Raw genomic sequence first — 14,912 nt, 5'->3', positions numbered from 1 at the left:
AGTTCAATTCCCAACCAATACAATCCACTTTACAATTATAATCATTTTTTAATATTTAAGTGAATCAGATTAGATACACTTAAAGTGTCTCAAACTCTACAAGCTTTCATTTGGATTTGGGTATATGGATCCTGTCTGAAGAAATTTATTTCTATTGACATAAAAAGGTACCCAAGTTATGTTGTGAAATGAAACAGTAAGTTGTAGAACATGGTATTATTCTGATCCCATTAAAAAATATATTTAGCTCAGCACTTTGGGAGGCCAAGATGGGAAAATTGCTTGAGCCCACAAGTTCAAGACCTGCCTGGGCAACAGAGCAAGACTCTGTCTCTACAAAAAATTAGCTGGGCATGGTGGCACATTCCTGTGGTCCCAGCTACTTGGGAGGCTGAGGTGGGAAGACGGCTTGAGCCCAGAGGTTCGAGGCTGCAGTGAGGCTGCAGTGAGGCTCCAGTGAGCTGCGATGGCGCCACATGCCTGGGTGACACAATGAGACCCCATCTCAAAAAAAAAGTTTTATGTTTTAGCTCTTATTTTTAATGTTTAAAAATGGATATTTAACTTAATGGGCTATAATCTATTAACATCATTGTTTATTTGATGCTCACGTTGTCCCAGTTTTGCCAGTAGAAGCCCCTCCAAGGCAGCTCCCCAATCATTTTGACAGATTTCCTTTTCTTTTTTTTCTTTTTTTTTTTTTTTTTAGCACTTCTTTATTTTCTGGCACAAGGTGTTTCAGCTTAATCTTGTAATTTAACTGCTGCAGCCCTGGGATCAGAATTTTTCCAATGAGCCCTCATTCCTTTTGGTGTGACTGATATTCAAAAACCAAGATCTGGGTACTAGGTCGCTCATTGCTATTGGGTGTTACTGCTTCTAGATCCTTTTAGTGGACAGAGCTAGGAAATATCTGTGTCTGTCTGTCTATTTAGATTATTCTAATTCCAGGGCAACAAATCGGATTCTTTTTTGTCTTCACTCATTTTATATTTGTATCTGCCTTCTCCCACAGTGAGAACTCTGGCTCCCAACACATCATGTAGGTACTTGTTTGCTTAGTTCTGCAATACACAAAATAGTTTTAGAATTGTTATAACTGTGGTCTACAAAAAACAAATCTGCTAAACAGAGTTTAAGGTTATTTTTATTACTTTTTTTTTTTTTGCTTTTTGACTGAGGATATTTAGCCAAAGTATTGTGTTCAAATGTTACTTGGATTAATTCTTTTCATTTTCTTCCATGTAGTTGTGCTATTCATTTGAAATATAGTTCATTGGTTTCTGTTTGCATTCAATTTGCATTTTTTCTCATACTTGTTTATTTAATTTTATTTTTGAATGTATAGAGAATTGATAACATTTTAAAACAAAAACTATACAAAAAGGTTATATGTATATATATTTAGCATATTTTACAAAAGAAATGGGAGTGCTATGCTGCATGGGGTGAGGGCTGGGAATTCTAGATGACTTTCTCTCTGTTGTATGTTTCTATATTGTTTGATTTTTATACAACATGGGTATATCAGGTTTGTATCAGATGAAAACAAAATCAAGACATATTTTTCAGTGCTATTGCCCAAGTTTACAGTTTTGACAACTGTGTAGGGAGGGTAGGAGGGGGTAAGGTGTGTGTATATAATTAACATGTTCTTACACAATGAAACCATTTCTTGGATCTTGCTATTTCAGAGGAAAAACTGGTACTCACATAGTGGGTTGGATCTAGGCTAACATATTTCAAGATGCTTTCCATTCCCTAAGATCCTCCTTACCCCCAACTTGATACACTAGCTTAATGCTTCTGAGAAAATTTGCTATTCTGGTAATTTTCTGCTACCAACCAGAGACCAAGTTATCATTCTAGCGATTAACTTTTGGGGCTCTTTAGATCCCTCATCAAACAAACAACCTGAGAATTACAGACTTCAGAATCCTTCGAGGTTCTGAGTTCTCTAATCCCTCTGTTGGTTTCATTTTCTTTTTTATGTTTATTAGCTGTCTTTGTATTTGCTGCTGCTTCCTCTCCTTTCCTTTTCCCTCCACACCCTCTCTTTTGTCCATCCTTGGCTGGAGACAGCTAAAATATCTGTCCAGATCATGTACATACAAAGAAAACACTTTCTCAACCAACGGACCTCCTTGAATTATTCAAAGTACCTTCCATTCTCCAGTTTCCCATCATTTTTCTTCCTTGACAGTATAAACTGGAATTGGACATTTGGCAATTGTACCCATGGATTTAATCATTCGGGCAGGAAGGAGGAGGGTAAGCCTTCTACAGAAGCAAGTATTCTTCTGAATGATGAGAAAATAGGTAACAACATGTTTGAAGGTATATAAATAATTTTATGCCAGTATAAACACTAGGGTCCCTAAAACAAAATGCAGTAGCATTCTCTGTAATTGGCAGAGCTGTTGGTAAACAAGATTCGGAACTGGGGAGAAACCCAGGCCTTGTGGGGCCCAGCCGCCTGTTGTCTGGGATGAGGCTGTTAATGGATAAATTTAGCAGGTGTCTAGACTGAAACCCAGGAAAATATGTGACCTATGAATTATACAGAACGTTCTAAAAGGTTTCTTTCTTTTTTGTACTTGGGGTAAGCCCCTCACTGACCTCCTCTCAAATCTTTAAGCTTGTAGCTTAAAGGAAATAGAAACCAAGAGAGGAATTTGCCTGGTATATTCTTCTCCACTTCAGAGCAGAGAAGCCCAGCCTGAAGCCTAAAATCGCAGCACAAGGGATTTGTCAGTCAGTAGCGATTCTGATGGTCAGAACAGCAGCAAGAGACCAAATCAGCAGGTTGGGAAAGGCAGCAACATGGTTTCTGCTGTGGTCTGGGACACTTGGGTGTTTGTATCCACGTTGAAAAGCTCAATCTGCAACCACAGTGCCTCCCCATGCTGGTACAAAATCCCAGAGGGGAGGAGACCAGGGGAGAAACATGAGTGTTGTCAAGGCCTGACCCTTGCCAGATAACAGGTAAGCCAGGACAGAAAGCCGATAGGAAGCTGGGATACTCTGTAAATTGACGCTGGATCTCTCTGCAAGCAGGGGCCATCTGCAGAGTGGGTAGCCTTGTGCAGATGGAGGACTCTGGGAAAGGTGCCCACATATTCTTCCTATCCCAAGCCCCTCTGTCTCCCTTAGATCTTGGCTTCAGGTTCTCATCTGAAGACAGTGGTATTTAGAAGAAAATCTAAGACTCTTTCTATGAATCAGAGTGCCTTCCAGAGCTGCACATGCAGTGAGGAATAGCCAGCTGGGTTCTTACCTCCCTGTGTAGAATTGTCAACCCAGGTTGGTGGCAGATAGGAAAGCCCTCCTTCGAAGTCCCACAGCCCCAACCACAGTCCAGGGCATGGTCTGTGGGATTCAGACTGCTGCCTGACCAGGTCCCCTTGCCCAGTCACAATTAAGAATGCCATCACACTGAGTCAGGAGAACGGCTCACGAAGCAGAACAAGACAATTAAGTCACATTGACACTGGGAGGAAGTCGCCAGTGGTATCTCTGAGACAGCAGATTCCCTACTCTCAAGTGCATATCAGCTTTGTCACTGTTGTCTTTTCAGTGGGACAGAGAAAACTCATTTCCATTCCTTTCATTGGAGTCCACAAAAAGTGCTACCCAGCGGTCGCCTCCATCAAAGCTCTACTTAACAGAGTTCAACTGTTGTTTTGTTTGTTTGTTTGTTTTGTTTTGTTTTTGAGACACCATTTGCTGTGTCACCTAGGCTGGAGTGCAGAGGCAAAGTAATAGCTCAGTGTAACCTCCAACTCCTGAGTTCAATCAATCCTCCTGCCTCAGCCTCCTGAGTAGCTGGGATTATAAGCACACACCACCATGCCTACTAACTTAAAAAGAAAAAATTGTTTATAGAGACAGGATCTTGCTATGTTGCCAGGCTGGTCTCTAATTCCTGGCCTTGAGTGATCCTCCCACCTCAGCCTCCCAAAGCATTGGGATTACAGGTGTAAGCCACCACACCAAGCCAGAGTTCAACTTTTTAAAGAGGTGAAACAGTAAGTTCCAAATGGGCTCTGTCATCTGGTTGCATTTACTTGTACTGAAAACAGCCTGGAGATCCTCTGTAGGGGCAAACACTCCATTTTCCCAGAAGAACAGGAGTCACACCCCTAGGGGCCAAGATTGGTTTTTCCCTAGTGTATCTGTGTTGCCTCCTGTGTGGTGTGGTGCAAGCCAGCTGAATGTGAGGGTGGGGTGCATCGCTGAGGAAGATGGGGATACCTTCTCCAGTATGACATTTCTCCAATTATTTTGTGAAAAAATGTGCAGGTGGCAATGGTAAGCCCTTCATACTGCCTCAAATGCCACTATTACCAATTTTAGGCCCTCAGCTCCCAATAGCTACATTGCCAGGAACTGTGCTAGGCATTTGACATTTTATGTCTTTTAATCCCCCTCAATGACACTGGGAGGTTTGGTATTGTTGTAATAACCATTTTAAGGTTGAGGAAGTGGGCACTCAGGGAGGTGGAATAAATTGCCCACAGGCCAACAGCTAAGAAGTTATAGAAACAGGATTTGAAGCCAAATCTCCCGGTTGTCAAAGCTTATATACTATTTAGGGTTTCTTTCCTTTAATCCCCCACCCCAACTGTGGCAGACTAAAGGAAAGAAAGGCTCTCAGGGCACTCAGTTATCTGTACCGCCCCTCATTCCCATGCCCTGCCCTGACCCTGCTGTCATCATGTGGAAGGCCCAGGTACCCACGGAGCTGTTGCTCTGTCTGTACTCCTCTTTACCTGGGCAGGTCACAGGTAAGCAGTTTGACAGGGTTTACAGGACACCAGATAGGTCCTTCTCCCGAATGTCTGCTCAGTGTCACACATGTGTGTCTTTGCAGTGACCTTTGGCCTCTTTTAAAATTCAAATATCCCTAAGACAGGTAACATATTACTGTTCTCATACCTTGATTTGATTATTATATTTTTTTCACTATATTGCTATGGACTAAAAAAATAATCTAAATATTTAATTACAGATTCTGGGGGTGAAAGGAAGAAGTGAGGAAGGCTTAGGGAAGATGGACTTTGGGATCCATCGCTTTAATATGAGTTTAATTTTGATGGAACCCAGACGGTTATTGAGTAGATGAGGTGCCAGGTATTTTGCTAAGGGTTATAGACATGCAGAGCATATTAAGGATTGGTTCTTACCTGGGGATATTTGAATATAGTCTGGGTATTAAATAACATGTGGGGATCATTGTTAATTTTATTACACAGTTATATAGAAAAATGTCCTTATATTTTAGAGATGCTCTTATTAAAATATTTAGTGTGGAGATGTCATAATGTCTGATTTATTTTTAAATGTTTCAATAGGAAATTAGATGAAGCAAATATGGCAAAATGTTAATAATTGTTAAATTTAGGTGATAGATACATAAGATTCATTATACTATTTTCTCAACTTTACTGAATGTTTGAAAATTTTCATAATAAAAAGTAAAACAAAAACAAATGAGCGAACAAAAAAACTTAAAGCTTTCCAGTAGCTCAAAATCGAAGTTCTATTGCAAAGATGACAATTAGGTTTTGTAGTAAGCAGAATTCGAAGATGGCCCCATGATTCTTGCCCACTGGCATATAAGCCGTGTATAATTCTTGCACCTTGGGTATAAATATGATGAGATTTTACTTCTGTGATTAGATTATGTTATATGGCCAAAATGAGGGATTTTGCAAATGTAATTAAAGTCCTTGATCAGTCCATTTTTAACTAATCAAAAGAGATTATCCTGGGTGGGCCTGACCTAATTAGGTGAGCCCTTTAAAGAAGAGTCTATAAGCAGCAAAAGACCCTTGTTGGCCTTGAGGAAGCAAACTACCATGTTCTGGAGAGGGTCATGTGGCAGGGAACAATGGGTGGCCTTTAGTTGCCGAAGGCCTCAGGCCTACAACTGCAAGAAACTAAATTCTGTCCATTGAGCTTGGAAGAAGACCCTGAGCCTCAGATGAGATTGCAGCCCCAGAGGACACCTTGATTGCAGCCTTGGGAGACCCTGAGCAGAGAATCCAGCTAATTCATGCCCATGGAAACTGTGAGATAAAAAATGTATGTTGTTTTAAGGTGATAAACTTGTGGTAATTTGTTACAAAGCACTAGAAAACAAATATAAATTTCAAGCAGTGAGACAATTCTAATTGATTAGACATGGCACCTTAAGACACTATATTAGAAAAGATTCCAAGGCAGGGCCTGGTCTCCTTGGGGGATAAAGAGAAAGCTGTGGTTGATTAGCAATGTCTGCATAGGCATGGAAATGGAGAGTGGTAGCACATGTCCCTCCTATCGCAATTCAAGGTCCCTCTGTGTATTTAAATGAAAGGGGTTTACTAACTTATTTTTCTTAAGGACAGAATAACCCCAAAGGATTATATAACTTGAGTCTCCAAGTTGGAGGAAACGCTGACCTATGAGAAAAGCTTCAGAGAAAGAAGAAAGGAAACGTTAGCAAAGCAGATTTTAGCAGTTGCAAAATATTGCTGAGGGCCACCCTTGCAGGCTGACATTTGCAGTGATAGGCTGCCTTCCCTCACAGGTGTCTTCACTCTTTCTCCCTTTCCACTTTCTTTAATTTGCTGCCTGCAAACATGTACAGGTCTTTTGTGAGTTAAAAACGCAACCCTCCAAAAATGTCACTTGATCCTGTTCCTATTTCTAACTCACACTGACTCTCATGCAGCAGGGTTCTTGACCATCCTGGAAGAATATCAGAATTCCCTCCTTAGACACTATGCCAAAGAGGTTCAGGACCAGCCTGCTTAATGTTGAGCTTACATTCAACATCTATTAATATATCATTTCACATTAAAACCATGCAGAAATCAGCACAATAGTCAGATGTTAGTCTCAAAATTTAAGTGAAATGTCTGTAGTAAAGCAGGCTTTTCTCATAATTCTTAAGAGTATAGACCAACTTCCCATCCATACTAGTGAAACCATGTAGATCAATAATCCAGCTTTTCTCAGTGACGGATTCCATAACGGAGATATTGTATTAAAACTGTAAGATCACAACTATTTTCCTATAGATATAGAATGAAGTTTCACAAAAACTGGAGTTTAAGGTACGCGCAAGTAAGTAAAGGCCCAGAGAAAACTGATGGCTTCTTTAATTATATCAAAGAAAAGGAAGTATTTTGCTTGATGTAAATTATTTCCTTGTCTTTGAATTGTCATTTGGAAACCAACCAGCCCAGCTTGCCTCCAAAACTAGTAGACTGTGACTATGTTGGATACATGTTCCTAAGCCACTCATTCATCTTAATTTAACTGTCTATACCAGGGGTTTGTAACACATAAGGAAGAGTTGCCAACGTGTAACTAGGCATAAAGAACACTGTGTGACGAACTTCTATTTTATTTTATTTTATTTTTCAGATGGAGTTTTGCTCTTGTCGCCCAGGCTGGAGTACAATGGCACGATCTCTGCTTACTGCAATCTCTGCCTCTTGGGTTCAAGCGATTCTCCAGCCTCAGCCTCTCGAGTAGTTGGGATTACACGTGTCCACCACCACGCCCGGCTAATTTTTGTATTTTTAGTAGAGATGGGGTTTTACCATGTTGGCCAGGCTGCTCTTGAACTCCTGACCTCAGGTCATCTGCCCCCCTCAGCCTCCCAAAGTGCTGGAATTACAGGCGTGAGTGACTGCGCCCGGCCTATGTGATGGACTTCTAATGAGAACAACACCTAGCACATAAACCAGGGCTTGGCTACTGGTGATCCACAGTTGTCACACGTTGCCTCAGAACATTGATGTTATATATTTAAAATTCAAAGAATAAACTGCCAACATTTAAACTTGAGAGCTTTCACATAGAAATTAGTATTTCTTGCTTTTTTTTTTTTTTTTTTGAGACAGAGTTTCACTCTTGTTACCCAGGCTGGAATGCAATGGCGTGATCTCGGCTCACCGCAACCTCCGCCTCCCGGGTTCAAGCGATTCTCCTGCCTCAGCCTCCCCAGTAGCTGGGATTACAGGTGTCCACCACCACGCCTGGCTAATTTTTGTATTTTTAGTAGAGACAGGGTTCCACCATATTGGCTAGGATGGTCTTGATCTCTTGACCTTGTGATCCGCCTGCCTTGGCCTCCCTAAGTACTGGGATTACAGGCGTGAGCTACCGCATCCACCCACTTTTTTTGAAAAATTGGAAAATCTACCAACCTGTACCCCATTCCCCATGGAAACAATCTGATGGCATTGAATGGTGGGTGTCCCACTATGATGGGACACATATTTTCCCACTTGCTGTACTCTCTACCACTCCCTATTGCTACCTCATACTGAGGCCAAATGTCAGTTGTTATTTATCATCGTGGTTTCACTATCATTTTTCTCACAACAGAGACAGGAAGAAAGTGAACTATTCGTTACCCCTGAAAACAGATACCTTTCACTCAGTCTTCTCAGCAGCCCAGCCCCTCCACCCATTTGAATTTGCTGACATCTGAGATAAATAAACATCTCTAAGAACAGACACACACGAATTTGTTACTTGTTTATGAGAAATGGTTTTGGCATACATTTGAAATGCTTTTTCATTCTCAGATTACTCCAATGCTAAAAACTCCCTTTTGGTTAGAGTTCCTGTCTACACAGTTGTGAGTTTGATAATTTAAGAAGCATACAATTGGGTCGTTTGAAGGAAATATGACTCACTGATCCTTGAATTTCACCTTATCTAGCTACAATGCTGATAACCTGTTTGATTCAGATGTTCCATTTTTTTCCCTACTGTAATAAACAAAAATTCCAATTCACATGACTCCTCGATCAATGTAAATATTTATTTGTATTTTCCATGTAGTTGGAGAAATAAAGAAAAGAGGCCCTGTGGCCCTGTCTTGCTCACCACTTGAAACAAAATGTATCTAGTTACCTCTAATTAGGATAGTGCTGGGAAGGAAATAGGAAGAGAGAGAGTAGGTAAAAAATACCAAAGTCCATTGGAAAAGGGAGCACAGGAAGGTGGAAGAGAGGAGGAAAGGGGTGAGATTGGAGAAGATTTGCAGAGGGCAAGAAATGAGTGTGTTGTGGGAAAGTGTGGAAAACAAAGGCAGAGAGTAGGTAACAACCCATCGGGACACTCACGGTTGAGCTGACGCCTCCGGATCCTGTCCCTCCATGGCCTGTTTCTGATCCAGTGTAATCGCGAAGGTAACACCATGGTCCCAAGAGAGCGGCCTAAAACCTGCTCATGGCAACGGAACAAAAGGGTCTTGCAGCGATCACGGAAGTTAAGTCCAGACGTAAAAAATTGAAAAAGAAAACATAACACCCCCTCTTTTTTTCTTTTCTTAAAAAAAAAAAAAAAGTATTTGAGGCTTCCGTTCACTTCTTTTATCTTGTAACTTGTCTTGCCTTTCCTTCCCTTAACTCCCGACTGGCCCGAAGGCAGCTGCTGTGCTGGGCTGCCCTAGCCTCCTGTGCCATGTTTTATGCATGAAGATGATGGGGCGGTAATTTATTCAAGCAGAGACGATCACCGGTCTCCTGTGTCTGCCCTCGCGTCAGAGGAGCTGTGCAATGGCAGGGGGAGGGCAGGTGTGTCTGACTGCACGCAGGAATGGCCTGAAATGGGAATCCCTCTCTGTAGGCAGAAATGAAGAGCCGAGCTTTGCTGCCGGAGCTGAATCAGAGCAACACTCCTTACCTTTTAGGGCGCATGATTTATTTACCGCTGGGTCCCTAGTATCTAATATAGTGCCTGGCACTTGGTAGGTGAGCAATAAATATTTGTTGACTGAAAGAATGATCCAGTGATAACCAACATAAGTGATATCATACTTTCCTTTTCACCAGTTAATCTGCCCAGTGAACTGTCTTCAAATATGTCTATTTGAATTTTCTCACCCATTCTTTTTCTCCACCTACGATCACACTTGCCCCTCACCTACTCATTCATACTTCAAAGCCTCATTTTTCCCATGAGACTTTCCTGAAGCCATAGACATGGGCTGTCCTCCAGGCACCTATTGCTCTCACCTGCAGGTGGCCCATGTCTGCACTGCCCAAATTTGTTAGGCCTTTTGTTTGTTCTCTGGATTCTTTTAAACCACACATCCAGGCTGGATGAGGTAGCTCACACCTGTAATCCCAGCGCTTTGGGAGGCTGAGGTGGGAGGATCGCTTGAAGCCAGGGCAATACAGCAGGCCCCTATCTCTACAAAAAATTTTAAGATTAGTTGGTATTGGTGTGTGCCTGTAGTCCCAGTTACTCAAGAGGCTGAGATTGCCTGAGAGAAGAGTTCAAGGTTGCAGTGAGCTATGATTGCACTATAGCTTTCCAGCCTGGGCAACAGAGTAAGACCCTGTCTAAAGAAAAAAGAGAAAAGAAAAAAAAAATTGACCACATTCAAATAGTGAGTAAGCTTCTTGGTGGCAAGAACTGTATATTCCTCTTTCTGAGCTGCAACATACAGGGGTTTACATGGGGAAGTGGTACTTCAAGGGGTGGTTTGGGGCAGTTTTAGTCAACCCCCCAAATCTCCATCAGCTCCTCCTCAAAATTCCCCAAGTAAAAATACACTCTAACTAAATACATTATGTTGGCTATAATACCACCCTTAGGTGCTACAGCCTCTTCCAAATATGTGGCTGAAGCTTCTCTTACACAGATGTTCTAAAGCTGCCCCTGGCGGAGGAAGCTCAGTACGCTGATTGCTTACTTTGTTCCAAGCTTCTCCTCTGTGCAATGTCAGATTGCTCCAGAGAATAAACAGTTATTGATCAAGGCCTCAGGAGTAGTCTTGCCCTGAGGATGGAACTGAAAAAAGTGACACCCAAATTTAGCCCAAGATAACCCATAAACTTGCTGATGGCGGAAACTCTGTCATTTATCTTTTGTGTCTCTCATGATGCCACAAGCAGAGGGACTGGGGGAAACTACCAAGAGATGGGAGTCAAGAGGCTTGTAATTGCAGCTGACCAGATGAGTGCTTTAGGCACATCTCTTAGTCTTGGTGACTTGTTTTCTTCACTTAAAATGGGAATGACCTACAGATTTCAGAGTCGTCAAGAGAAAATGAGATCAAGTAACTCTTTAGAAGTTAGTAGGATACTGGACTGGCACCCAAGACCTCAGGCTCCTCTTCTGTCACTATGTCTGGTGGTAAAGAGAGTGCATTCCAGAGCAGAAATGCCTGGGTGCAAACTGTTAGCACCCTATTTAGTATCTTCATGACATTAACATACTTATGCCTCAGTCTCTTAATCTGTAAAATGAGGATAAGAATGAGGGCTGCTGCCTTAGGGTTATGCTGATGACTTCATGAGTAAATACATGCTAAGGACTAAGAATTGTGTTTAGCATAGAGGAATTTCTCAATGTTGTCAGCAGCTATTATTAACTAGCCACGTGACTTCATGAAGGTGGCAAATTCCCTGGGCCTCTGTTTCCTTATCTGCAATATGAGGGGGTCTGAGATACTTTATATCTCAGACAGGGACAGGATCTAGAGATGCCAGCTCAACCGTGAGTGTCCCAATGGGTTGTTACCTACTCTCTGCCTTTGTTGTCCACCCTTTCCTGCAACACATTCATTTCTGTGTATTAGTTTCTGTGTATTAGTTTCCTACTGCTGCTATAACAAATTACCACAAACTTAAAGGCTTAAAACAACGCAGATCTATCGTCTTTCAGTTCTGGGGTCAAAGTCTGAAATGGGTCTCATAGGGTGAAAATCAAGGTATAGGTAGAGCTGCATTCCTTCTGGAGGCTCTGGGGGAGGATCTGTTCCTTGCCTTTTCTAGCTTGTAAAGGCCCTTTGTATTATATAAATCTATTTGCAGAATATCTTTGTTCACCTGAGAGACCACCACTCAGCCATTACATTAACTGGCAATTGCAGGTCATGTGGGACATTCCTGGTCTAGATAATTGCTCATGGTTCCTGATCTCTCATGATGTGCCAGCTCCCCAAGACTCATTTTCTGAATTAGGGGGGAAAGGTGGAGACCAAAATTAAGACAAAATCTATGTAAGGTAGCCAGTGAGGTTTTCTTGACTATTGACACTGAACACCATTCCCTAGAATGGCAAATGCAGCATAAGAAAACTACATTTGGTAGACTGGACCAAGCAGAAGAAAGAATTTCAGAGCTTAAAGACTGGTCTTTTGAACTAACACAGTCAGACAAAAATTAAGAAAAAAGAAGTTTAAAAAAGGAAGAAAGTCTTCAAAAAATATGTGATTATGTAAAGCAACCAAATTTATGAATTATTGGCATTCCTGGGAGAGAAGGAGAAAAAATAAATAACCTGGAAAATATATTTGGTGGAATAATTCAAGAAAATTTCCCTAATCTTGCTAGAGAGATAGACATCCAGATTCAAAAAAAAATCCAGAGAACACCTGTGAGATACTATACAAAATGAACATCACCTAGGAATACAGTCACCAGGCTGTCCAAGGTCAATGATAAAGAAAAAATCTTGAAGAAAATTAGAGAAAAAAATACTAAAGGAACCCCATCAGGCTAACAATAGATTTCTTAGAAGAAACATTATAAACCAAGAGAGATTGGGGGCCTGTATTCAGTATTCTGACAGAAAAGAAATTCCAACCAAGAATTTCATATCTCATCAAACTAAGCTTCATAAGAAAAGGGAAATACAATCTTTTCCAGACAAACAAGTGCTAAGGGATTTTATTTTTTTATTTTTATTTTTTAACCACTAGAACAGCTTACAAGAAATCATTAAGGGAGTTCTAAATATGGAAACAAAAGAGCAATACCTGCTACCACAAAAACAGAGTTAGGTACATAGCCAACAGACTCAATAAAGCAATCACACAACAGAAGCTACAAAGCAACCAGGTATCAACTTCACAGTAGGGTCAAAACCTCACATGTCAATATTAACTTTGAATGTAAATGGCCTAAACACCCCACTTAAAAGGCATAGAGTGGCAAATTGGATTAAAAAAAAAAAAAACCCATCTGTCTGCTGTCTTCAAGAGACCCATTTCACACATCGTAACACCCATAGGTGCAAAGTAAAGGGTTGGAGAAAGATCTACTACACAAATGGAAAACTAGGAAAAAAAGCAATCACTCTTCTTATATCAGATAAAACAAACTTTAAACCAACAACAATAAAAAAGACAAAGAAGGGCACTACACAATGATAAAGAATTCAATACAACAAGAAGACTTTACTAAATATATACACACCCAACATCGGAGCATCTAGATTTATAAAAATGTACAATGTACTTCTAGACCAATGAAAAGACTCATACAACCACACAATAATAGTTGGGGACTTCAACAACACACTGACAGCATTAGACAGATCACTGAGGCAGAAAACTAATAAAGAAATTCTGGATTTAAACTTGATACTTGACCAATTGGCCCTAATAGACATCTACAGAATCCTCCACTGATCAATGACAGAATACACATTCTTCTCATCTGCACACAGAACATATTTCAAAATCAACCATATGCTTGGCCATAAAGCAAGTCTCAATAAATTTTTTTAAAAAATCAAAATTATACCCACCATACTCTCAGACCACAGTGGAATAAAAATAGAAATCAATACCAAAAAGATCTCTTAAAACCACATTTGGAAATTACACAACTTGCTCCTGAATGACTTTTGGGCAAACAACAAAATCAAGGAAGAACTTAAAAAAGTATTTGAAATAAATGAAAACAGAGACACAACATACCAAAATATATGGGGTGCAGCAAGAGCAGTGTTAAAAGGAAAGCTTATAGCACTAGATGCCTAACTCAAAAAGTTAGAAAGATCTCAAATTAACAATCTAATATTACACCTAAAGGAACTAGAGAAACAAGATCAAACTAATTCCAAAGCTAGTAGAAGAAAAGAAAGAACTAAAATGAGAGCAGTACTGAATGAAATTGAGACCCAAAAATCCATTCAAAGAATCAGTGAAAGCAAATGTTGGATTTTTGAAAGGATAAACAAGATTGATAGACCACTAGCTAGATTGACAAAGAAAAAAAAAGAGAGAAGATACAAATAAGCACAATCAGAAACAACAAAGGTGACACTACAACTAATCCCAGAGAAATACAAAAGATCATCAGAAACTATTATGACTACATCTATGCACACAAACTAGAAAATCCAGAAGAAATGGAAAAATTCCTAGAGACACACAGTCTCTTAAGATTGAATCAGGAAGAAATTGAAACACTAAACAGACCAATATCAACTTCTGAAATTGATATGCTGTATTAAAATAAAACTATCAACCAAGAAAACTCCAGGCTAGATGGATTCACAGCTGAATTCTACCAGGAGTACAAAGAAGAGCTGGTACCTATTCTACTGAAACTATTCCAAAAAATAGAGGAGAAGGGACTCCTCCCTAGCTGTATTTGTCAGTTCTTATGCTGCTAATAAAGTCATGCCCGAGACTGGGTAATGTGTAAAGAAAAAGAGATGTAATGGTCTCACAGTTCCACATGGCTGGGGATGCCTCACAATCATGGCGGAAAGCAAAGGAGAAGCAAAGGCACATGTTACATGAGGGGAGGCAAGAGGGTTTGTGCAGGGGAACTCCCATTTGTAAAACCATCAGATCTCATGAGACTTACTCACTACCATGAGAACAGTATGGGGGAAACTGTCCCCATGATTCAATTATCTCCACCTGGCCCCACCCTTGACACATGAGGACACAGCCAAACCATATCACCAGCTCATTCTGTGAAGTCAGCATCAGCTTGGTACAAAAACCTGGCCAAGACACAACGAAGAAAGAACACTATTGGCCAATACCCTGAATGAACATAGATGCAAAAATCCTTGATAAAATACTACTAGCAAACTGGCTGGGCACAGCGGCTAATACCTATAATCCCAGAACTCTGGGAGGCCGACGCAGG

General features: G+C 40.7%; 1 protein-coding gene across 1 annotated transcript in view; it reads right to left on the bottom strand.

Annotated features, from left to right (window-relative positions):
• Positions 1 to 9,652, bottom strand: part of RIPOR2 (RHO family interacting cell polarization regulator 2) — a 238,468-nt gene extending 228,816 nt beyond the window's left edge. Inside the window, 1 exon segment of the mRNA XM_078000913.1 lies at positions 9,132 to 9,652. Within this exon segment, the coding sequence (XP_077857039.1) occupies positions 9,132 to 9,166 (35 nt within the window). The 5' untranslated portion in view covers positions 9,167 to 9,652.
• Positions 9,653 to 14,912: the final 5,260 nt, after the last annotated feature.

This window comes from Macaca mulatta, chromosome 4, assembly GCF_049350105.2.
Source record: "Macaca mulatta isolate MMU2019108-1 chromosome 4, T2T-MMU8v2.0, whole genome shotgun sequence".
NCBI classification, from domain to species: domain Eukaryota; kingdom Metazoa; phylum Chordata; class Mammalia; order Primates; family Cercopithecidae; genus Macaca; species Macaca mulatta.
Note: the sequence above shows the minus strand (reverse complement) of the source record. Positions and strands in the feature narration are given on the sequence as shown.